This window comes from Ambystoma mexicanum, chromosome 11 (assembly GCF_040938575.1).
Source record: "Ambystoma mexicanum isolate Mex_15411 chromosome 11, UKY_AmexF1_1, whole genome shotgun sequence".
In the NCBI taxonomy this organism is placed as follows: domain Eukaryota; kingdom Metazoa; phylum Chordata; class Amphibia; order Caudata; family Ambystomatidae; genus Ambystoma; species Ambystoma mexicanum.
In genome coordinates, this window is record NC_090934.1 from 1,471,565,333 (window position 1) to 1,471,591,099 (window position 25,767).

At 49.3% G+C, this 25,767-nt stretch overlaps 1 protein-coding gene across 14 annotated transcripts in view; it reads right to left on the minus strand.

Moving 5' to 3' along the window:
* Nucleotides 1-25,767, minus strand: part of PPIP5K1 (diphosphoinositol pentakisphosphate kinase 1) — a 1,113,174-nt gene that overhangs the window by 980,748 nt on the left and 106,659 nt on the right. For 13 of the 14 annotated variants that reach the window (XM_069625171.1, XM_069625166.1, XM_069625170.1 and 10 more), the window contains exon 2: nt 11,324-11,766. In XM_069625171.1, the coding sequence (XP_069481272.1) occupies nt 11,324-11,500 (177 nt within the window). In that variant the 5' untranslated portion in view covers nt 11,501-11,766. Of the gene's footprint in view, nt 1-11,323; nt 11,767-21,930; nt 21,953-25,767 lie in introns of those variants that run through there. The other variant, XM_069625161.1, reaches the window with a different exon arrangement.

Sequence of the window (25,767 nt, forward strand, 5' to 3'; positions counted from 1 at the left end):
TATGACATCCTTATACTAATACGACAAGGATAATAGAGAAGCTGCCCTTGGCGAGTGTTGATACTCACCCTACTTGGTTGAAGGGGAGTGATAGAAGAACAAGTTACTTCTTACCTTGTAACGTTCTTTCGACGGGATGTTCCTCCGACGTATTCCTCATCTTAGATATCTCCTTCCAGCTCTGCTGGCCTCGGAAAATTTTTTCTCTAGAGGGCGCTGCGCGTCGACGTCCTTCGAGTCGATGTCCCTCGACAGCCGCCGTATCGACGTTCGACGTCATCCCGCCTATAAAGGCCGCGCGCAGCGTCCGTTGCTCAGTTCCGTTTTGTAGCCCACAGTATTACTGTCTGGACTAGACTAATCACCCTGAAGGAGCGTAAGCTGCAACAACAAGGGAAGTAGAACTGCGGGGATGGATGGGAGGGTCGATGAGGAATACGTCGGAGGAACATCCCGTCGATAGAACGTTACAAGGTAAGAAGTAACTTGTTCTTCGAAGGGATTGTGTCCTCCGACGTATTCCTCATCTTAAGATAGGCTCCCATAGCAGTATTCTATATTCGGAGGAGGGAGTACTGACTTCACGCTGTCTTTTATTGATGAATAGAATGCAGTACAGCCCTTCCAAACCTAGTCTCTTGACTGGAGGAGGAATCCAGATTGTAAAAACGTGTAAAGGTATGGACAGACGACCATGTAGCGGCCGCACATATGTCTTTAACCGGCACGCCTCTTTTGAGGGCCGATGAAGCTGCAATACCTCTGGTCGAATGAGCCCTAAGGTTTTGAGGGGGCTCTTTCCCTGCCAGTTTATAACATTCCAGAATGGCTAGAATGATCCATCTGGAAATGGTCTGCTTAGTTATTGGTAACCCCAGCTTGTGACCTGTGTAACCTACAAACAGCTGGTCTGCCTGTCTTATCCTGGCTAGTCTACTAATGTAAAAACTTAAAGCCCTCCTAGGGTCTAGTCTGTGTAACCTCTCTTCCTCTTTCCCCGGGTGAGGAGGAGGATAGAAAGATGGTAGGGTAATCTTCTGAGTGATATGGAATTCAGAAACCACCTTTGGGAGGAAATTAGGCTTCACTTGCAGGACAACTTTGTCTTTGTGAAAGATTGTATGAGGGGGTTTACAAGAAAGAGCTTGTAATTCGCTCACCCTTCTAGCAGATGTAAGTGCTATTAATAAAACAGTTTTAAGGGTAAGGAATTTTAACGAACAAGAATGGAGAGGTTCGAAAGGTGTACCCATCAGGAAAGTTAGTACTAAGTTTAAATCCCATAGGGGAACTTGGAATGGTCTTGGGGGATAAACATTGGTTAACCCCTTTAGAAACTGTATTACCAAGGGTAATTTGAAATAGGATGGTTCTTCCGCAGTACGCTTAAAGATGGATAGCGCTGCGAGATAGCCCTTAATGGTGCCAACTTGAAGGCCTGAATTTGCCAAATATAGTAGGAAGGACAGAACCATTGGTGTACCACATGAAAATGGGTCAATATTCTGTTCTCTACACCAGCTGCAAAATCTGTTCCAACGGCAGCGGTATAAAGACTTTGTTGCTGGCCTCCTTGCCGAAAGCAACACCTCCATAACATCATCAGGGAGGTCCCAATCCTTGTACCTCAGCCGTTCAGAAGCCAAGCGTGAAGGTTGAGGGTTTTGATGTCTAGGTGGAGAACCTGACCTCCCTTCTGTGAGAGTAGGTTCTCTCTGAGTGGAAGTCGAATTGGAGGGCAGATGGACAAGTCTAGAAGGTCCGGGTACCACGTTCTCCTGGCACAATCCGGGGCAATTAGGTCATGGTTCGCCGGAATCTTCTCAACCTCCTGATCATTTGAGGAATGACAGGGACCGGTGGGAACGCGTACAGAAGCGGAAACTCCCAGTCCACTATGAACGCGTCTCCCAGAGCTCCTCTCGGAGGAAATTCCCTTGAGCAGAACAGGTCGCATTTCCTGTTTAGGCTGGTGGCGAACAGATCTACCTGAGGGGTTCCCCAAAGGGCGAAGATCTCTTGAAGGACTTCCTGAGCTAGCTCTCACTCGTGGGAGACTGTTCTGCCTGCTCAGAGCGTCCGCTGTCAAGTTCTTCTCTCCGGCTAGGTGAACTGTCGATAGAGAGATTCCTTCTTGGATTGCCCAAAACCAGAGCTGCATCGCCTCTCTGCACAGGGGTAGTGATCCTACGCCTCCTCTTTTGTTGAGGTAATGCATGGCCACCGTGTTGTCCGTCATTATCAGGACGTTCTTCCCTTGTACAGCTGGCAGGAAAGCCTTCAGCGCAAGTCTGATGGCTCTCAGCTCTAACAGGTTGATGTGTAGTCTGGACTCCGATGGAGACCAACGACCGCTGATGGTCAAGTCGTTGGCGTGGGCTCCCCACCCCGTGAGTGAGGCATCCGTGACTACTGTTATCTCCGGCCAGGGTTGCCAAAACTGTTCTCCTTTCAGAATGTTCTCCTGACAGGCCCACCACTGAAGGTCTCGAGCCACCCTGCCGGGAACCTGAAGAAGATCTGTCATTCTCCCTGAGAATTGAGACCACTGAGTCCTCAGTGCCCACTGGAGGGATCTCATTCTCAGGCGAGCCTCTGGCACAAGGAAAATGCAGGATGCCATGAGGCCTAGCAACCTCAAAAAGTCGAAGGCTGGGAGACGTTGGGCATGCTGGAACTTGGTAACCATCTGTAGAATATCTTGAGCCCTCACCTCTGGTGGCGAGGCTTTTCCCAGGGAAGTATCCAGGATCGCTCCTATGAACTGGAGTCTCTGCGATGGTATCATTTGTGACTTCTTTAAATTGAGGGAGAAGCCCAGTCTGTGAAGGAAGTGGCACACGTGATTTAGCTGGATCTGAGCTTGCTCCGGAGAAACAGCCCTGATCAGCTAATTGTCCAGGTAGGGGTAGACGTGAATCCCTTCCCTCCTTAGACTTGCAGCCACTACCGACATTAACTTGGTGAAGACCCTCGGGCGGAGGTCAGCCCAAATGGCAGCACTCGAAATTGATAGTGAGAGTTGCCAATTGTGAACCTCAGGTATTTCCTGTGTTTGAGATGGATAGGCACATGGAAATAAGCGTCCTGAAGGTCCAGAGATACCAACCAGTCCTGGAACTGCAGGTCCTGGAGGATCTGAGAAAGAGTGACCATCTTGAATTTGTCTTTTCTGAGGAATTTGTTCAATTCTCGCAAGTCCAAGATGGGTCTCAGTCCTCCGTCTTTCTTCGGAATGAGAAAGTAAGGGGAGTACCAGCCCTTGTTCCTCTCCGCTACAGGTACCGGTTCTATGGCACCTTTCTCTAGCAGGTCCAAAATTTCCTGCAAGAGGAGCGGATCTGGAGCTTTCTGAGAGCTGATCCCCGGTGGATGACTCTGAGGTATACGTAGGAAAGGCAGGCAGTAACCTTGGGCGACTGTTTCCAATGCCCAAGCATCTGACGTGATAGCCTGCCATACCGTCAGATGTTGAGTCAACCTGCCTCCTACAGGTGTCCTATGAGGGGAGTCCTCAGAGTGGTTTTGGGGCGGCTGATGCAGATGCCGATGGTAAAGAGGCACCTGCTGTTGCTGCGGCTTTAGAATATCTACCCCGTCCACCTCGGGTAGTTCTTCTTTGACCCCTTTGAGCCGGTCGTCCTCTACCTCTTCCGAATGCGGAGTAGAAGCAAAAGGACTTGCCCCTCGCAGAGGTTCCTGTGGGACGAAAAGGAGTCTGACGGATTGCAGCTCCTAGGGATTTTGCTGCAGCTTTTGAAGTTTGCAGTTTCTCTAAACTGTCATCCGCCTTTTTCCCGAACAAAGAAGAGCCATCGAAGGGCATGTTCAAGAGCCTGGCTTGCACATCTGGGGCAAAACCCGACTTTCTCAACCAAGCGAATCTCCTGGTTGATGTACTTGCCGCCATTGCTCTGCTGATACTGTCAGCCGAATCAATGCCCGTCTGGAGGGATTCGCACATAGCGTCTTTACCGTCCTGTATAATATTCAGGAACGCATCCCTTTCTTCTCCCTCCGGGATGCAGTCAGCCGCTGTAGAAGCACACTCCCAAAGTGTATGGCTGAACCTAGCAAGGGTGCAAGTAGCATTAACAGACTTTAACGCCATGCTACATGCTGAAAAGACTTTCTTTGCCATAGCATCATATTTTTTATCGTCCCTGTCCTGTGGGACTGTAGGATAAGCCGTCTTGACATCGGTAGAGGATGCTGCTTGTACCACCAGACTTTCTGGGGATGGGTGTTTAGACATAAACTCTGGGTATGTGGAAGATACCCTGTACTTTGTAGACAGTTTTTTATTTACTGCTGGTATTACATCTGGGGTTTCCCAGTTTGTCATGATCGTTCTCTGAAGAGCTTTATGAAAGGGCACCACAGGATCCTCTTGTGGGCCTTTGTCAAGAATATCTGTGAGGTCATCTTGTTGGAAAGATTGTGAAGGTGCAGACCACCCCATGAACTCTGTAATCCTGGCCATTAAGGCTCTGTAGGGGGTTTCAGCATGCTCCCCCGGGTCTGGTTTAGCAAACTCCACCTCAGGGGAAGTGTCTAACCCACTTGCCTCATGTAAAGAATCATGAAGATCCTTTAATCTGCGCTCTTCAGAGGAAAATTCCTCTCTAACTGGGGTTACAGGTCCCTGTAACTCAAATGTGTCTTGTTCAGACAAATCACCCTCTTCTAAAATTGAGGATATAGTTCTCAATTGTTCTGAACTCATAAAGGGAGTAAATCCCATTTCCAAGGCAGAGGGTGCCGAACTTGTCATTATTGGCCTCGAAAGCGTCGATGTCGTCGACGCCGACGGCTTCGAGCGTGGCGTCGAAAACAGAGGTGGAGGCCTCGAGGACCTCGACAGAATTGGAATTCTACTCGACAATATCGAAGCCATCGACGTCGAGGGCCTGGGGATAGTCACTGGATGTGTGGTAACCGTGACTTTTCTTGGCGTCGAGGCCGGCGTCGAGTCGACAGACCCGTGTGTCGAAGGTCCCTTCGACAACGGCGTCGAAGACATAGACGTCGACGGGACCTTCGTCGACGGCGTCGACGGAACCTTCGAGGAAGGTTTGGAGGTCATAGTCCTGCTCGAGGGTTCGAGACGCGCTCGAGAGGTTTCTTTCGCCGGGTACTGCGACTCGCGGCGTTTTTGACCTTCGGGTCTTTCGACCAGAGCATCGCTCTCGGCAGTCTTCGAGGGGGTCGAGGCCGCTTTCTCGAAGACGCTCATCATATTCTTTCGGAATTCCTCCCATTTAGCCCGGGAACTATGTTTCGTGGGGCAAGGGATTCTTTTTGGCGAAACAGAGGAAGAGGAAGACGGAGAAGGGGATCTTCGACGTCTCCTCTTCGAGTGCTTCGATCTCGAGGAGTGATGAGACCCACTCCGAGACCTGGATCGCGAATGGTGACGAGGAGACGAATGTCTCGACTTCGTCGACGAAGAAGAAGCTTTAAAAGTCTTACCTTTCTCCAGCTTCCCCCTACGCTCCTTCAGGGCCTTAGCTGTCATGGACATACAGTCCTCGCATTCCGAACAATGGTGTTCAGCTCCCAAGCACCACAGACAAATTCTGTGAGGATCGGTCAACGACATCTTTTTCCCACAATCTCGACATTTTTTGAAGCCGGATCGAGGAGTTGTCGGTTCCGACGAGGAAGCCATCGAGTACGGATCGAATAACTCGAGGTAAATAGGATTAATCTGACTAAGAACTGAGCAACGGTATTCCGAGGCACCGAGTAAGCGCGGAAAAACGGAACTGAGCAACGGACGCTGCGCGCGGCCTTTATAGGCAGGATGACGTCGAACGTCGATACGGCGGCTGTCGAGGGACATCGACTCGAAGGACGTCGACGCGCAGCGCCCTCTAGAGAAAAAATTTTCCGAGGCCAGCAGAGCTGGAAGGAGATATCTAAGATGAGGAATACGTCGGAGGACACAATCCCTTCGAAATCCCCATTTAGTCCTGAAGAAGGTTGCATCAACAAGAGGACGAATTTATAATGTCCGATGAGTCAACAAACATATGTAGACTATATATTCTGTGTATCTGTCTAAAAACACAGAAAGAACTATCTGCCATTGTAGTGGAGGACTTTGTACATAGAAAAACAGATGAACTGTTGACCAAGGGGTTAACGATTGTAGTTGTGATTTGTACGTTTTTAGAAGAAGATTGAATGAATGGTAGGTATGATTGAGAGTGAGCTGATTTAGTGTGATGAATATTTTGTGATATGTGTTTTTTATGAAATTGATCATTTGTTATATGCTGAGGATAATAAAATTAATTTGAATCTAATGAGTGACATTTATTGGTATGTGTTAAAAAGATAAATGTAATCATTTATTCCATTCCCTAAATCCTACTGGTCCATTGTGTTGATTTTGATATACACTTCAAGGAATGCCAGGGGGCGTGTCACCCTGGGAAGTCTCGGAGGAGGAACAGTATGGCTGTGACGACCAAGGGACGTGGACAGATATACTGTGAAGAGGAGGTGGTGTCCGGTGGAGAGGTCACCGAGGATGATGGTGAGTGGTTCATGGACAGACCCCCACCCATTTCAGCCCAGAACTGCCAAAGGCAAGCCGCCCCATCAGAGCACAGACTAAACCCAGAAGAATCATTGAATAGATGGGTTAGCACCCGACTATGATTAAAAAGGGGGGAAGGTTGTCCTGTTTGGACATTACAGTTTATCCACGTCGTTATGTGTACATTGGGTTCGGGCGGGGGCGGGATCGAAGGGAGGGGAAGTGACGTGGGGATAGGGGAAGAGGTCAGCCAGAATAAAGTGGAGCTTGAGACCGGACGTCTATTCCATGTGGGCCTCCCCTTATTCAGCAGCGGCGCTGCGCGGATATAGAGCGGCTCAGCCGCCCAAGTTGGGAGTGGTCCTCACATCTCAACAGAGGGTTTTACTCCCTTTTACATGTGTCCGTTTTAGAAGGTAAAATAGGGGCTGGTATGCAGTTTAGGTGTAGGGCTGGCAGCAGAGTCAAATTATATGGCATGTATTTATAATTTTGAGCAGACGGAAATTAAACGAATTTGCCGAGAATCACACAAATCTTAGGTCACGGCTCATGCCGTGATTACAAATGTCAAAATCAGCCAACTCGCTCTCCTTGATTCGTCTTAGTAACGGGATATTTACTAGGCATTTTAAATACCACTTTGTCTGTGGCACTTCTTTCCTTCTTGCGTTGCGTTTGTCGGAATAAAGATACTCTTATACATTCCAAGGGTGCACCCAGTCACTTATGCAAATAAATCCAGCCGCAGACCCTCCCCCACTCTAGCTTTGAACGGATGAGGGTCCCCCAGGACAGGCAGAAAACCTAGCGTCTGTAATGCCCCCCCTAAATAGTGCTTACCGGGCTCGCACTTTCTCATAGCTGGTCTCATTTTTCCAAACAGGTTTCATTTCTGGACCGAAATGTTCTGCAAGTGCTGGGGTGACAGTAGCCCCCTGGCTTGGAAGTGCAGCTAAAGCTCCTTAGCAAACCTGTTGGCCCTGGAGCGCAGATGTTTACCCTTGCCGAAGGGCCTTGTGTTTCAAGGAGAGCCATGGGGAGGCGAGAGGGGGGGGGGGGGGAGTAGCAGTAACCCCGACAGAGCAAAGTAACACAGCAGGGAGAGTTAGCACAAAATCTTCCCCCCACTCTCCCCTGCGAGCCATGCTGAGCCCGCCCCCCGACCCCCCCAGCACAGCAACAAATCACAGGTTGCGCCACACTGTGGCTTGGCCTAGATTACCGCGCTTGCGCGATACACATGAACATGCTGCCACAGGGGTACGGTGCGGAGAAGGATATAGATATGTGTTTTCATGCATTATCCCAGCACACTTTGAGAAAAATTGGCTCAAGTGCCAGGGCGTTTGCAATTGTTTTGTAGGGTAACACCAGTCCAAAATTCCAATACATGCAAGTCACCAACAGTGTACAGGAACATTAATGCTTTAATTAATGTAATGCTTGGCTATTAAAAATACCATGCCACAATGAAAATATGTCCAACTTGCTCTACAATGTAGATCAGTCTAGACACGTAATGACATATTACAGTAAAGCATGCCAGGCCACATTTAGACATTCCTAGACTGGTTGCACCAAAATGCCAGTCGAAGCAATAACCCTTATCATGGTTATTTTATCACAGATGCCCAGAAAAATAACCACTCCCACAGTAAGAACGGCTAGACTGGCAGCACCCAAATCCCAGCCGAGCCAGGTTATTACACTTAGCAGGACTGCTTTACCAGAGATGCCCAGGTAAAAAAAGTCAAGCCAAACTAAGAAATGACTAGACTGGCTGCACATAATATGCCTCTTTGACCACCAATACCACATGTCATGCCTGCTTAGCCTGGAGATAGATTAACATTACAATTTAATGCACAACCTCCCTTCCCACCACACACAGCCCCACTCCCTCCAGCCCCCCGCCCTCAAAATCAGCACCTCAGCCCAGAATTACCACCACGTCCCTCTTCCTTGTCCCAGTGCTTACGTATGAGGCACCGTGCCTCATAAGCAAATACTAGGACAAGGAAGAGTGGGGCTAGGAGTAGTGAATATTACAGGTAACTAAGCGAGGCATTACCTCTATGTCCCGCTACCTCATCCCAGTACTTGTGTATGAGGCAAAGTGACTCATACACAAGTACTGAGACGAGGAAAAATGGGGCTACGAGTAATGAAGATTACCAATAAGTAATCATGACATTTAACACAAGCACTGGCACAACACCATTGATCTGACTGGGCATCAGGCCTCTCACCCACACCCTGAAATGTTGGGCTACTTTGACTAGACCTGGCTGACCTACAAAGCTGTTGGCGGACAGAACTGGATACATGAATTAAACAGCACCTGGGTTTCGACATTTACAAAGGACTGGCAATTACTAACGTAAAGCATTTCACTGTTATTCGGGAGTTGAAATTGTGATGTGGGTTTAGTACTTGAATGCCAGGGGAGTGATTGGAAGGGTAGAGAGGGGACGGAGACCAGTCATTCTGGCAGCAGTGCATGAGTAGGTGCTTTCAGACTTAAAGGAGGGTTAACTGCTTGTAACATTGAAGCTGGACTAGAAAAGTCTCATTGGAATGCGCAAAGAAGTAGATGCCCCTCCCCCAACGCCCGTGAAGGGTTAGCACCCAACTGAAATGTTTTTGTTGAGCCTCTAAACACAAACACCACTCACCACACACACATTTTATTTTATTTTTTACATTTATATAGCGCACAGACAGCCCAGGGGCATTGTGGTGCTGTTACTTGCAGCAGGCTTAGTTACATTATGCAGATGTTACAGCATTGGAGCGCAGAGATGTAATACATGTTATGCACAAAACATACACAGTTCAGGTATCCGTATAGTGGATGGACGTCAGGAAGGGGTAAGGTGGTCAGGCGAATAAGGTGGTTTTCATGGTTTTACGGAAGGCGGTGAGTGAGGGTTCAGCTCGCAGGGCAGTGGGGAGGGCATTCCAATGCAGGGCAGCTAGGCAGGGGAACTTGGCACCACCTGCTCTTGCTCTTTTTACCATGGGTACGGTGAGTAGGTTGGCATAGGGGGTCCTAGTTGGTCTTGAAGATGAGGCAGGTTGGGTCCTTTGTGATAGGTATGCTGGCGCGGTGAGGTGAATGCATTTGTGGGTGAGGGTCAGGGCTTTGAAGATGATCCTCTCTTTTATAGGGAGCCAGTGGGAGGCTCTTCTGGCAGTAGAGATGTGCTCTCTTTTGGAAATGCCTTGTGCTGTGCGTAAGGCATTGTTTTGAATAACTTGCAATTTCTCAAGATTTTTCGTGGAGGTCCCTAGGAAGAGAACGTTGCAGTAGTCCAGCCGTGATCCCGTGATAGCCCTAGCTATGTTAGTGCAGGTGTCGCTGGAAAGGTAGGGTCGGGTCTAACTGCATTGAGGAGTTTGGCATGGTAGGCAGCTGAGGAGGCAATGGCATTCACTTGTCTGGTCATGGACAGACGAGTCCAGGTAGACGCCTAAGGTTTTTACTGACTCGGATACTGGAATTTTGATGGAGTCGATGATGAAGTGGCTGCACTGGTCGTCAAGTTTTTTTTAGAGTGTCAGGGGAGCCTACAAGCAGGAGTTCGGTTTTATCGGAGTTGAAACAGAGGCTGTTAGTAGCCATCCAGTTTTGGATGGTGTTGTAGATGATGTGGAGGGTCTTAGAGTCAGTGTCATAGTCGCTTGTCAGGGTGAGGAGGATCTGCGTGTCGTCCGCGTAATTAGTGTAGGAGATCCCCATGGCGTCACACACATATACACATTGACCCATACATTTGCGTACGCACCCTTTTACCATACACTCACACAGGTATACCCAGGCCGCATCAGATATATATATATATATATTATACACTCACACAGGCATACCCAGGCCGCATCAGATATATATATTACACACACACTTTTACATGCATGCACACACATTTAAAGAAAATACATTTTCCTACTTTTAATCTGTTGGTCCAGGGAACAAGAGCTTCTGCTCCCTGCAGCCAGGAAAGCTTCTTCTCATCATATGCAGAGAATCTGGAGGCCTCCGTCATGGGGTGGAGGGGAGCCCCATTACTTAAAAATAATTGTTTTCTTTTTGAAGTCACGCTGACTTCATAAAGAAATTATTTCCGTTAAAGAACCGAACCCAGAACAGAAATAATTTATTTATGAAGACAGAGTGACTTCAAACAGAAACAAATTATTTTTGAAGTCATAGGACTCCCCCCCCACCCCTCCCCCCATGACATGGAAGCATCCAGTCTGTAGGCTTCCATTTCATTGGATGGGGGAGCACTTGGACTTCATAAAGAAATGAATAGAAATAATGTCTTTATGAAGGCAGAGTGAGTGACTTCAAAAATAAATGCCTGGGGCAGAATGAAGGCGGCTGTGGAGTTGCCCGTGGAGAGACTGCTCGCAGCAGCATAACTGCAAAGAGGGTCAGAATAAAGTGACCCTCTAGTCTATGCCGACCAATGACGGGCACCTCTGAAGGTGTGGAACCATCACAGACATAGCATGAGTGACATGGCAGGAGTGACATGGCATGAGTGACATGGCATGAGTGACCTGGCAGGAGTGACCTGGCAGGAGTGACCTGGCAGGAGTGACCTGGCAGGAGTGACCTGGCAGGAGTGACCTGGCAGGAGTGACATGCAGGAGTGACATGCAGGAGTGACATGGCAGGAGTGACATGGCAGGAGTGACATGCAAGCGTGGCAGGCCTTGAGAAAAAACATTTCAAGAGGGCACATGAGTAAAGCAGGGTAATCTTACCGATTCTTCTTCTTCTTCTTCGTCCTCGTCATCTTCCTCGTCATCTTCCTCTTCACAGAAGTCCACCTCGTCTAGATTCATGTTGGATTCCACGAAGTCCGTCTCATCATCTCGAGAACCAACAAAAAACCTGGGAGCCGAGCTCTCGCCCTCAGCAGAGGGAGGCGGGGATGACATCACAGGGGAGTGGGCCTACCATCCCGCTCCGGAACCGTCAAGCACCCAAAACAAGCAGCCGAAAGTACATGTTTCCTCAGGCAGGCGAGGGCGGCGGCGTGCGTGAGCGTGCTGGGGCCGGCAGGGACGGCAACCCGCTAATTACTGCAAGTCCGCCGGGAAAGAGCGCCAAGAGGCTAGCATGGTGGGCGCACGCAGCGCTGCCGGACATCACTCTGCTCCTGCACGGGTCCCTGGAGACCGCCTGCCGCCCCTGATCCGTATACCTGCGAAGAAAACAATAAAATAAAGACACATGTCAGCATATAGCAGAGTCCACGTGCAGCACAGACGAGTCACAGCTTGGTTTTCATGGCGCATGCATTTGGTCACTGTGTCTCGCCCACACGCCGCCAAGAGCCGCAATTTAGGGCAGGTGCTAATGAGGTCATTGCCAGGTGCTGTGACAGGGGCCTGGCAGCCTGACATAGCGCCACCTGACCACACCTGGCTCCCCGTGCAAAGCGCTAGGAGTGACTGGAACACTCCCACTGGCGTATTCAGTGCACCTGAGGAGCTGGCACTGGTACCAGCTGGCGGGCCACTGCTATGGATGGTCAGTAGCTTGCAACCTAGTCGGTGAACACCACCAGTGCTGTACACTGTCCGGCTAGCAACACGATATCGGCCCTGTGACACCTAGCGGTACAAAACATTATACTATAGGTCCTGCTGGTAAAAAAAAAAATACATCAAACTGCACCTGTAATTTACTGGTGGGTAAATATCCAGCAACCCTACCGCCCCCCTGCTGGTGAACAGCACTACACTGCATGCGGCCAGTGCGAACACCCAGTAGCTAGCATGTTTCAGGGCACACTCGGCTCGGCTCACAAGGAATTCGTTACACTCGTATTCCTCACTCACGAACAGATCTGTGTGGCAGTGGCTGGACAATGCCCGTGTGCCAGGCCACACAGAGCGCTCGCACAAGCAACCCTCCAAGTAGGCGCTCAGCAACGTCTGCATCCCCCCTGAGGAGGCAGCACTTCAAAGAAAAGAGCAAGACTGAGCATTCGCCATTCGGGCCTTACCAGAGAAGAGCCGAGGCCGCTGGACTCTCCAGGCCCCCCCCCCCCCTAAGGCGCCCCGGGCAGTCCGCAATAAGAGGAATGCAGACTGTGCACAATGCTAACCTGTGCCAGTGTCAAAGTACAGCTGTGCTGCTGGCAGAGGCCACAGCGCACGTGAGCCAGAGGCAGCAGCTGGCTCTCTGCCCAGCCAGCGCCTCTGCCACCTCTCGCCACCTCAGTGCGCTGCTGCGGCCTTCTCCGAGAAAGAAGCCTCCTAATGTGTTTATGCAGACGACACCCAAATGCTCAACCCCATCACCCCGGTTCTTACGACACTGACCTGACGCTACTCAATGAAATATCCCATCCCATCCCATACAAGCTTGGATGGCCATCCATGGCCTATGTCTTGACGATGACAAAACAGAGTTACTCCTCCTGGGATCCCGAAATAGACTGAATAAACTAGACAATCACTACAAAGCATTTAACATTGACAGCAGCACTAGCCAAGTGGCCAAAGAAGCCAAAACTCTAGGGCTTTACTTGGACTCTTACCTTGAAGAGACAAGTTAATGGCATGGCATCGGCAGCAGCTTACACTTGGAAACTAATAAACGGCTGCAGACCATTTCCATCAGCAGACGGCAGCTGCACTGCCTCAGCCAGAGCTCCGATACTGTCGAGGCCCGGCTATTGCAACGCCCTGTACCTAGGTACGAGCAGCCGCAATTTACAACAAAAAAACAAGTTCTTCAAAATAAGGAAAAAGTTGAAGAGCAGCTCCTAATATACAGAGAACCAACCACATCACAACTGCCAGGCGCTCTGCCCACTGGCTGCCAATCCAAGACAGAATTACCTTCAAAACTCTGTCTATGACACATACATGCCTATATAATACAGCTCCTAAATATTGACCAACAAATAAACAAACAAAACAAAAAAAAATCTAACAGACCTACCCGTTCTACCCAGGTGCACTTGCTAAAGATCCAGCGATTTAAAATGCAGAAAGCAGGGGGGTAATAGCTTCCCAGTACTGGCTGCCAAACTCGAGCTTGCCCATGCAATAACTCCCTCAATGCCCAAGTGGGCTACATCTATATGAGGGGTTCCTGGGGAATATAGTATGTGCCCGAGAGCACAAGCTTCCGCTACAATAATGCATTCCCTCGCCACGCTAGCCTGCTTCTAGCCCCTCTCCTTGGCCACCACACAACACCATGATAAACTGTGTAATGCATCCCCGCAACTGGACTGCTGCGCTGAAAGCTTTTTACCATACCCCACATAGACGAGAAGGCTGCAGTGCATTGAGCCCTTCACCTCCCAGTGCTGCCCCGTACCCCCCCCCCCACTGGAAAGCAAACCTCACAGGGCACGGCCGGATCACCTGCACAAGGCTGTGGTATAATTAACCTTTCCCTCTCCAGTCACAAGGATGTGGCATGATGAACCTTTCCCTCTCCAGTCACAAGGCTGTGGCATGATGAACCTTTCCCCTCCAGTCACAAGGCTGCGGCATAATGAACCTTTCCCCCTCCAGTCAGTCACAAGGCTGCAGCATAATGAACCTTTCCCCCTCCAGTCACAAGGATGTGGCATAATGAACCTTTCCCTCTCCAGTCACAAGGATGCGGCATAATGAACCTTTCCTCCTCCAGTCACAAGGATGTGGCATAATGAACCTTTCCCTCTCCAGTCACAAGGCTGTGGCATAATGAACCTTTCCCTCTCCAGTCACAAGGCTGCAGCATAATGAACCTTTCCCCCTCCAGTCACAAGGATGTGGCATAATGAACCTTTCCCCCTCCAGTCACAAGGCTGCGGCATAATTAACCTTTCCCTCTCCAGTCACAAGGCTGCAGCATAATGAACCTTTCCCCCCCAGTCAGTCACAAGGCTGTGGCATGATGAACCTTTCCCCCTCCAGTCACAAGGCTGGGGCATAATGAACCTTTCCCCCTCCAGTCACAAGGATGTGGCATAATGAACCTTTCCCTCTCCAGTTACAAGGCTGTGGCATGATAAACCTTTCCCTCTCCAGTCACAAGGCTGCGGCATAATGAACCTTTCCCTCTCTAGGGACGATTGTTTTCCTAAGGAACACACGAGCTCCCCAAAATATATATATTGCTAGCAAAGATCTCACGACCCCACTGTTTTAAGTGCCTTTATCTCCCAGCACCGTTTTATCAAAACATTATCAAAAACGATGATACCACACACCAGCGGCACGCCGTACTACAAGGGATTAAAACACGGATCAAAAGTAACACCAAATGCAGCCACCTCCAGGGTCCGAGCAATGCCCTCTCCCTCTGCCCCTGGGAACCATCGAGGAGGACCCTGACCCGAGTTCCAGGAAGCATACACTAAGGATTGTTGCCTTCCAGCCACGGAGGCAGACCACGCTGGACTGCTCCTTCCATGCCCTTATACTCCGCGCTCCAGGTCTCTTCCGGTTTGCACCTCCATATATATATGGGATACATTACTCACCGTAATCGTATTTCTGATGCTTGTATCTGCTTAGATTCACATGCTGTGCATAGGCCAACATCTAGTGGAAGCTGCGGAGTATTACAGTTTGTTTTTCGAAAATCGAAAAAGGGCGTCGACACAGGGCGTGCCAGTAATACTATCCCTAGTGTGACGTCCACTGTACCCATGATCCCTCACGCGTCTAGGATCCCCAGATTGTGTTTTTCCTGACATGAGGTAGCATGAGGAGTAGCGTGAGTACAGATAGTCCAAGCAGATAGACAGAAAGGTAAGACTACAAGCAACCATGCGCCTTCTCTCGGAGGGGAGGAAGGGTGGGTCGCATGTGAATCTAAGCAGATACAAGCATCAGAAATACGATTACGGTGAGTAATGTATCCCTTCTGAGGCTTGTGGAATCTGCTTAGATCACATGCTGTGCATAGATTAGCGAGCAGTACCAGAAGAAGGAGGTGGGATGTGAGAAGGGTCATGAGCAAACAGGTGTCTTAGAACCGCTTGTCCCACTTGTGTATCTGTCTTGGAATGAGTGTCAATGCAGTAATGCTGAGTAAAAGTGTGAATAGAGCTCCAAGTAGCTGCTTTGCAAATGGTGTCGAGGGGAACATTTGCAATGAAAGCCAGAGTGGCCCCAATGCCTCTGGTAGAGTGGGCCCTTGGTGTAAACGGCAGAGTCTTTTTAGAAAGAGAGTAACACAGCTGTATACAGTTGATAATCCACTTAGAGATAGCGCCCTTAGAGACGCGATCCCCCTCTCTGCCTGTAGCTACGGAGACAAACAGTTGATCTGTTTTCCTTAGCGGTCTGGTTTTATTTACATAGTATAAGACCGCCCTACGCACATCTAGGGTGTGTAGTTTCACCTCAGCCGAGCTTTGTGGGTTTTGGAAGAAAGCCGGAAGCTCGATGGACTGGTTTACATGGAACTTGGATATGAATTTTGGTGAGAACCTAGGGTGTGTGCGTAAAACCAGTTTGTCCTTGTGGATAGTAAAGAAAGGATCTTGCACTGACAGAGCCTGAATTTCACTGACCCTTCTTATGGAGGTAATGGCTACTAAGAAGGCCGTTTTATAAGTCAGGTGTTTGAGACTACTTTTATGCATGGGTTCGAAGGGGGGCCCCATGAGCTTAGCTAGCACCACGTTGAGGTCCCATCCTGGCGGTGGGTTCGAAATAGGAGGGTGAAGTCTCTTTACTCCTTCCATGAAGGCTTTAACCACTGGTACTTTCCACCACGAGACCCTGTTATGGGATGTGGTGTAAGCCGAGAGGGCTGCCAGGTGTACTTTCAGAGAGTTAAAAACCAACCCTGCATCCAGCAGGTGGAGCATGTATGTTACAACGTTGGAAGGAGTGCAATCAACCGGGTTGATTTGTTTATTCTGGCACCAGATAACGAATCTTTTCCACTTGTCAAAGTAACAGTGTCTTGTATTTGGTTTCCTGGACTCTTTTAGAATGTCCATACACCTCTGTGGTAATTTGAGATGTCCAAACTCTATGACTTCAGGAGCCATGCTGCTAGGTTCATAGAGTTGGGTTCCTGATGCAGTGTTTGACCTTGTTGCTGGGACAGAAGGTTGTACCAGGCTGGGAGTCTGATGGGCTCGCACACCGCCATCCTGCTTAGGTGTGGAAACCATGGTTGTCTCGCCCACATGGGAGCAACTAGGATGAGCGTCATTGATTCCTTGTTCATCTTGTACACCACCTTCCTGATGAGAGGAGTTGGTGGAAAAGCGTACGCAAACATCCCTGACCAGTTCATCCACAGGGCATTCCCCTGGGAGTCCGTTTGGGGGAACCTGGATGCAAATCCTGGGCATTGTTTGTTTTCGCTTGTGGCGAATAGGTCTATAGTGGGGAAACCCCACTGAGAGAAGAGATCTTCTACTACGTCTCTGTGAAGGACCCATTCGTGTTCTTCTGGGAGGGGGTCTCTGCTTAGAGCATCCGCTAGGGAATTGAGCTCCCCTGGAACATGTTGCGATGACAGGAAGATGTTCCGTCTGAGTGCCCATATCCATATTTTCTGGGCAAGCTTGGACAGATTTGGCGAACGAGTCCCTCCTTGCTTGTTCAGATAGAACATGGCTGTCGTGCTGTCCGTCCTGATCTGCACCGACAAGTTCAGTAGATGGGGCTCGAACGCCTGCAGCGCTCGGAATACTGCCAGAAGCTCTAGCAGATTGATGTGGTTCTTGGCTACTGAGTGAGACCAGAGACCCTGAGCTGTGTGGTGGAGATGGTGAGCTCCCCACCCAGTCAGGCATGCATCTGTAGTAACCACTGCCTGTACTTCGGGATCGTAAAAGGGTTTCCCCTTTGCGATATTCTCTCTTGTCCACCAGTGTAGGCTCTGTACGAGTGTTGGCGAAACGACCACTAGATCGTCCCACTGACCACTTGCCTGAGACCAATGTTTCGCCAACCATTCCTGCATGGGACGCATGCGCAGATGCGCGTGGGGGACCAGGTAAATGCATGACGCCATCATGCCCAGTAACCGCATAGCTTTGCGTACTGTTATCTGTTGACCTGACTGATAATGCGGAATTTGCAGAAGTATATTCCGAATTCTTTCTTCCGAAGGGAAGGTCAATTCTCTCTGAGTATCTAGGATAGCTCCTAGAAACTGTTTTGAGGTGCTTGGCACCAGACTTGACTTCTTCTCGTTGATAGAGAAGCCTAATTCGTGGAGGAGGTCGATAGTCCTCTGAATGTTTGATCTGCAGATTCCTGGGGTTTCCCCCGTTATGAGCCAGTCGTCTAGATAAGGGTACACTGGGATTGCCTCCCTGCGTAGGTGTGCAGCTGCCACCGCCAGTACCTTGGTGAATACCCTTGGTGCTGAAGCTATCCCGAAGGGCAGTACCTTGAATTGGTAGTGGCGACTGTCCACCTTGAAGCGCAAGTATTTTCTGTGCGCCGGGAGCATAGAAATATGAAAATAGGCATCTTTCATATCCAAGGTTGCCATGTAATCCCCCTTTTTTAGGAGTGGGATTACCTCTTGTAGCGTGGTCATACGGAATTTTTGGGGCTTGACATACTTGTTGGCAGGTCGTAAGTCCAATACTGGGCGCATTGTTAAATCTTTCTTTGGCACAAGGAAGTAAGTTGAATAGATACCCTTGTTTACCTGGTGTCCTGGGACGAGTTCTATCGCGTCCTTTAGGAGCAGATTGTAGATTTCCTCGAGGAGGATCTTTTCATGTTCTAAAGAGTGGACTTTTTGTCTTGGAGGGTGGTTTCGGGGACGTTGCAGTAGTTCTATACAGTACCCCTTGGATACCGTCGACAGCACCCATCTGTCGGATGTTATCCCTTCCCATGCCTGGGTGAAGCTGGATATTCATCCCCCTACTGGGGTTGCATGGGAAGGGACCCTGAAATGAGCGTCACTGCTTTGGTGGAGGCGTGCCGCCTCCTTTACTGGGGCTGCCTCTGCCTCTACCACGTCCTCTTCTACTAGCCCTACCATACCCCTGGGTAGACTGTTGTGAGTTGGTGTTCCACTGTGTACCCTGGGTGTGGGAATAGCTATTTCCTCTATTGGAATTTTGGCCGCGGGGGCGACGAAAATTGCCGTTCCCTCTTTGGTTAGGTGGTTTTGTAGTTAACTGGCCAAGGGATTTGAGGGTGTCGAATTCCTCCTTAGCGTTTTTTAGTGCGTCCTCGACTGCCTTTCCAAACAGGAGATCACTTTCCACTGGTTTGTCTAAGAGTGCAGCTTGTGTTTCTGCTCTGAATCCCGACTGCCTCAACCAAGCATGTCTTTTGATGACAGTCCCCTCTGCTATAATTCTACCCGCATTGTCTGCGGCGTCTAAAGTTGCTTTTAAAATGCAGCCTGAGACGTTTCTTCCCTCTGCACAAATGCGAGATAGCTGGCTCTTAAGGGGTTCGGGAGCGGAATCTATTAGTGCTGCCACTTCTTCCCACTGATGGCAGTTGTAGCTGGCCAACAGTGTGGTGGAATTCGCGATTCTGGTTTGGTAGGCTGCCGTGGAAGCTACTTTTCTACCAAAACCATAGAGTTTCTTACTTTCCTTGTCGGGGGGAGCCTCCGAGGAAGATAATGGGGTTCCAGCTCTCTTGCGGGTGTTAGTTACGACTAGAGAGTCTGGCTTAAGTTGGCCTCTAATATATAGAGGGTCCGACTGGGCTGCTTTAAACAGCTTCTCTACTCTCGGGTTTACAGGTCTTGTCAGGTTTGGGTTGACAAGGGATGGTGCTATTCTGCGTTGAATAGATTTCAGGATGGGAATGGTCTGGGCTACTGTCTTCCTTTCCCCTATTAGTTCCTCCGCGAAGTCCCTCTCTTCTTGGACACCTTGTGTGTCTATGTGGAAGTGGTTAGCTGCCCGAGAGAGCAGTTCATTCAGGAGGGGCTGATTATCTATTGGGGAATCAGACACTGGGGCTTCCCTTTCGACTGGTGAGTCCATTCTGAAAATATCTGGGCTATTTTCTGGCTCATCCTCGTCTTCGTCCTCCCCGTAATAATCTGACACTGCGAGATCTTCTGGTGTCTCAAAATCCTGGCCCTCTATAAGGGAAGAGTCTCCTTGGCCTGTAGGGAAAAGGCAAGAATAGGGTTGGACCTCGAAGGGGTCTGAAGCCTTTACTGGTGTCTCGACCCGGGGCCTTTTATTTGAAGGGATAGGGTCCCTTGAACCTGAGGGAGAAGATTCCTGAGGGTTTAAAGCTAGTAGTTGGTCAGGGTGTCTCTCGAAGAAATTTGCTAAGGAGGACATCCTTGACATTACTCTGTCAATGTCCTCGCATGACCAGAGTTTTGAGCTTGGGGTGACCTTGCTGGAACTCTCTATGGACTGTCCCTGAGAAGACTTGGACGGGGAAGTCAGTTCTATTGTTGTGGGGGATTGCAAGGGTTGTTTCCCTTGTTGCTTACCCCCTTCCCCGTGGGTGGAAGTGTGTTTACCCTTTCCCTTATCTTTCGACGCCTGGCGTCGAGGATCGGAGGTGGAATCCCAGTGTTTCGACCTAGGCTTCGAAACTGGGCCCTCCTCACTCCCAAGTGATGTACCCTTTCCCTGGGGTGCAGGCTGGGGATGGAAGCCGTGTTCGTCTCCGGACGAGTGATCTTCCGTGATGTTAATGGGCGAGGCACTATGTGCAAGTGTGGAGGCTTGCCTGACGTCGTGCGGCGACCTCGACCGGGACCGCCCAGAGGACGTCCTTTCGGACCGCTCCTTCTGTGCCTCTTTCCGAGGTTTCGACGACGTCGAATCTCGGGTGGGTTTTTTGTGTTTAGCGTGTGTATGTGTAACGCTCTTGTCGCCGGGGGACTTCCCCATAGTCGCCGGGACGGACGACCTTCCGAGGCCGGGGACGTGCGTTAGGCTGTCTTTCGACGCCTTGGTGCCCTCGCCGTCCGAAAGTCCGGCATCGCTGCCGTCGCTGAAGGTACCCTCCGCCTCCATAGCTGCTAGCTTGGCGTGGTGGGCCCAACGCTTGGTGGAGCGGTCCTTAAGAGTCTTTGTCTTAAACCTGCTACAGGCCCTGCAACCCGCCTCAGGGTGGTCTCTGGGCAGGCAAAGGTTGCACGTAGCGTGCTTATCTACCCAAGGGTATTTCTTATTACACTTGGGGCAAAACTGAAAGGGCGTACCCTCCATACGCGCCTGTGGGCAGCGGGCAAGTGTGTGTAGGTAAGAAGGTGTCTATAACCGAGTGTGGAAGTGTACCACCCCCCACTCTCCCTACTTGTAGGGCCGAGGCCAGCGGCCCAGGCCCGAGCCGAGGCGGAAGCCTCAAGGCCCAATCCGTCGGGTTTCGACGTTGATCTCCTCCCCGGTTCGGCGTCGAGATGCTGGTCGACGTAAGGGTGACAAAATGGGGCAAATTAGAATTAGTTTTAAGTGTAAATATGGCAAAGCCAGGGAACTCCGATGAAGTGCTTCCGAACAGAATGGCGGAAAAAAACAATCTGGGGATCCTAGACGCGTGAGGGATCATGGGTACAGTGGACGTCACACTAGGGATAGTATTACTGGCACGCCCTGTGTCGACGCCCTTTTTCGATTTTCGAAAAACAAACTGTAATACTCCGCAGCTTCCACTAGATGTCGGCCTATGCACAGCATGTGATCTAAGCAGATTCCACAAGCCTCAGATATATATATCTCTCTCTCTCTCTCCCCCCCTCTCTCCCCTCTCTCCCCTGTTCCTCAGTCGCCACCTTCAGATCTTGCGCTCTTCGCCCACTCCTCCTCACCAGCACTACTCTCCCCTCTTAAATCCACCCACACCCTCTCTCGGTCAATCCCTTGCACTTCTCCCTGTCACCATCTCATCCACTCTCTACTCTCCCTACTGGTCCAACTCATACACCCTGCACGCACACTTAAACCTAAGTACCACTTTCTCTTACCAACCAATACCTCACCCTGCACACTCCTTCAGCAATCCTACTCACACTTTACACCATTCTTCCACAACTTGTGCCTTTTTATCCTCCCCTTCTGCCTCTATTGGTTCGGTCCCTCACATTGTTCCCAACACAACTCTGCCTTTCCTTTCCCTATGGGAAGTGTTGGAAGCAAGTAAAAACATAAAAAGGGCCTTAAACCACGCCCCTTTCCAATACGCAGGTGCACTGGCTTTGGTCAATGCTGGCCTGCTGCAGTCAGAATCAGATTCAATGTCCCAGTTTGTGTGAGGGCTTTCCGGTGCGTTTGGAAAGCTGGTTTGGCAGGGAGAACTGCTCCTCGGCTCCTTTGCAGGTAAGCATATTGTCCCTGTGGGTCAGCACGCTGGAGATTGCTGGAAAGCTCAGTGACGCGCTCTGCGCATTCGCCAAGGCAGTAGTCCTTCTCTTTCTGGTCCATGGCGTGTACCTTTTTTTGTCTGCTGGGTTTGCCGAGCGGGTTACTCTGTGGCACGGCAGCTCTTCACGCTCATTCTCAGGGTGAGATGGCTTGCTCCTCCACCGCTAGGCATGCTAGTTGTTGAAGTCCTACAGGACACGAAATAGATTGGTCAGCATTGTGCAGTACTGGCATGGGGCTACAAAAGGTGGTACTTATTTAAATATGCAGGCAAAGGTAGAGGCAGTGACTGGGGCGTTCCCAACTCCTACACCTGCGTCAGGTGCGGGAACGGCTAGACAAACACCCGGGTCACCCTCACATCCCAGACTGAGAGGAGCCCTCATCCCTCCCTTAACAGGGTCACGTTCCTGACCGTGTCACAAAGTTCAGTCTGGATAAGGGCAGTCATTGCCAGATCGTGGGTGCTTGAACTAACTGGAGGCGCTGGTATTGAAGACAGTGATAGAAAGGGTTCATAGAGGGGTGCTAGTGGAGAATGGGCAGCCTGGACCCTGGACAGTGACGTGAGAACTCCCTCCTCCAACTCAAACCTCTAGAGAAACTACAACTAAACCTGCTCGAAGGCCAGTTGGAGCACCCAGGCTAAAGAGCAGTGTTAAAAACAATGCTCTTTATCTTGTGCTTGACCAACATCATTAGGAAACAAGCCTAAGCTCGACTTGGAGGGTTGCTTGGTCCGGACTCTGAATGGCCTTAGCCCGGCTTGGAGGCGTGTCGCACTGTTCCTGTTGATCCCGATGATGGTGTAGCGCTCAGGTCCCCACAACCTGATCCTTCTGTTGAAGAACTGGCAGGATGCCTGCTCGGGATCTTATGCCATCTCCGGGAATTGGGCTGTTTAGATTACTAACCAGAAAGAAGGGAGTGGATAATATTCAGCGCGCCAAACCCTTGTTACTTGGTATTTGTGACTGGATGGACTAGCCTGGCAGCAAAACCCAACAATGACTGTTATCCACTAGTCAGTCAGTGAATAGGGTACAAATTGTAGGTATGTTGGGTTACTTGCGCCTAGCTTTTTGGTTTTAAGTAGGAGTTGCCATAAATTAAATTTAAATACAAACATATTTTCGTATTCATTCTAATCCAAAGTGAGTTTACAGTTCATTACAAAGTGCCTTTGGTTCTAAACCAAAGTGAGGCCAGTTTACAGTTCTTTACAAGGTGTTGTTTACAGTTCTTTGCAAGGTGCCAACATAAGCCATTGGGAGGCCCGTGCAATTGTTTCACCCTTGCCCAGTCTTTCTCGAGGCACAGTTACAGTAATTATACAAATTGTCTGGTATCACCAGTATGATTCCATTATTACAATTCTTCATAATTCCAACACAAAACACATTTGTGAGTTATCGAAGGGAACAAAAGTCTGGTTGATGTCAAAGGGAAAGCGACTGTAATTTGAAAGTTGAACATTGCGTGCGTGCCAATAAAACACGAAGAGAACAGTTGTTTAAAGGAAAGGGTAAAAAGTCGCAGAGTGGTCCTGTGAGGTGAAGTCGCACATTCGAAAGTCTCTGTGAAATGTTATGAAAGATATTGCAGCAGAGATCAAAGGAAAGAAAGTAACCGCAGTAAAGAAAGTTGAAGAAAAGGAAAGTGAAATATATGTTCTTAAGTACGTCCCGTCCCCGCAATGAGCAGAAAAGCGTTCAGAAGGGCTCCGTTTAAAAGACAGAGTCACGTATCATCTAACGTTTTTAACAATCGGATCCAAGCGGAAAGTCAACTGCCTCAGCCATTGCACAGCACGCAAGGCTGCTTTCGTTAATACTTACTTGCAAGTGGTTCGTGCCTTCATTCGGCGCGTGTCAATATCGCAATAGGTGCAGGTGGGAACGGCGCTCCCGATGTCTGGCTTGCAGGCTTGCACGCCGCCCGCCCCCAGACACAAGACACTCAGCCACACTCGTATTTGTTATTTGTTTAATAGTCAATATTACTCCCATTTTAGAGTTAGGGCTAGTCAGGAATTCTACCAAACCAACTTAACATTTTAATGAAAGGTTTTTGAAACTTGAATCCATTGTGTCGGTCTACTGCTTGATAACATGCCTTCCTCACAGTATGTTCCCTAACCTCGAGAGTGTACGAAAAGCAGTAGTGGAACTATGTTCCCTACTGGCCTGCACTGCTCCCCACAGACCCCATCGCCGCGCCCCCTCCCATGCACAATAAAAACCCTAAAACACATGTGCCTGCCCTCTAAGGTAACGTCCTGTGCAGTGCACTGAAAGAGCAAGTTCCAACCTCTTCCTACACTTTTATTTAAAACAAAACCGTTCCAGAACAGTTTCTTTTAAAAATAAAAGTATAGGAACGGTAAAACTTAATTAAAAGAAGTAGAGGAGCACCGCTCCCGCCCACTTCGACCACTGTACGCAGATGATTTGTTAGTTGCCCTTCAGGACCCTACTGTTGGTATTCCTCACTTGATGCGAGATATTCAGTATTTCTCCACGGTCTCAGGCTATAAGATTAACTGGAGTAAATCTGAAATTCTCACGATCAATAATCTCTGTCAACGACACGCAGGTGCTCAATTTTAGTTCAGGTGGTGTGTGGAAAAGATTAAATATCTAGGCATCTGGATCGGAGCAGAAGTGGTAAAGTTACCAACAATACATTTTGCATTAATCCTCCCGAAACTCAAATCAGATTTGTTAAGGTGGGGTCTTTTGAAATGTGAACTTGGGGGAAAGTAAACTGTATAAAAATGAATCTGGCACCACGGATAAACTACATCTTATCCATGCTCCCAATCAAAGTACCAAGAAACATTTTCAAAGAGATCAATAGAATCGTGCAAAATTTTATTTGGAATGGGAAACCACCGAGGCTCGCAATTTGGAAACTCCAACTCCCATTAAACGTTGAGGGAATGAATTTGCCTAACTTCTTAGACTCCCATTTATCATTCTCCACTTGCCACCTGTGCAGGATCACTGACTCAAACAATGAACAGTCTGAATTCTTATCATGGGAGTGTAGTGCGCACTCCCAACTGGACCCCAAACCCTCACTGACAACTAAGAAAGGTAAATCAAGAGAGACCAGCCCACTAACTTCATTCTTGCAAGATTGCTGGTGTGAACTCTTAAATCGTATGAGTACAGATCCCCATTTTCTCCCAGATGCCTCCGTAAGGCATAACCCAGCTTTAAAATACCAAGGAAGTACCCTCTTTTGGACAGAATGGTTTATGGCTGCTATAAAATACATTAAAGGTTTGTTTGAGGGAGGAAGTTGGATCCCGTACACACAACTAGGTCAGACATATGAGATGGCGGACTGTTCATTTGCTGAATACAGGAAGCGGAAGATCATTGTTTCTGCCTGTGCTGATGTGCCGCAGTTGACTACTCAAGAGTGCCGCCTGGACAGCTGTAGAGATGTGCTCGAGGGCATCACACTCTGCAGCTACCATGTACGGAATCATAAAAGCTCATCGAAAAGGAGATCGGAGGTTACCAGCAATTTGGGCAGAAGAGATGGAGGAAGACGTTGACTTGAGATGCTGGCGGAGGTGCTGTGAAAACACTCATCTGGTGAGTTTGGATTGGGGCCTTAGAGCATCCCAAATGAAATGACTCTTTAGAGCCTACTGGACACCAGAAAAGTTGTTTAGAAGGCAGCTTTTGGACAGCGATCTCTGCTGGAAATGTAAGGGTTCAAGAGGCTCCCTCAGTCACTTGATTTGGTTTTGTCCAAAGAGCATGCAGTTCTGGGAGAGAGTATGTGAGATTAGGCTTCGTCTTGTACATTAGGATCCCCATGAACCCTTCTTTGTTGGTTCCAGGCGATACATCTTTGTTGGATGAAATCACCGTTGGCAGCAGAGTATGG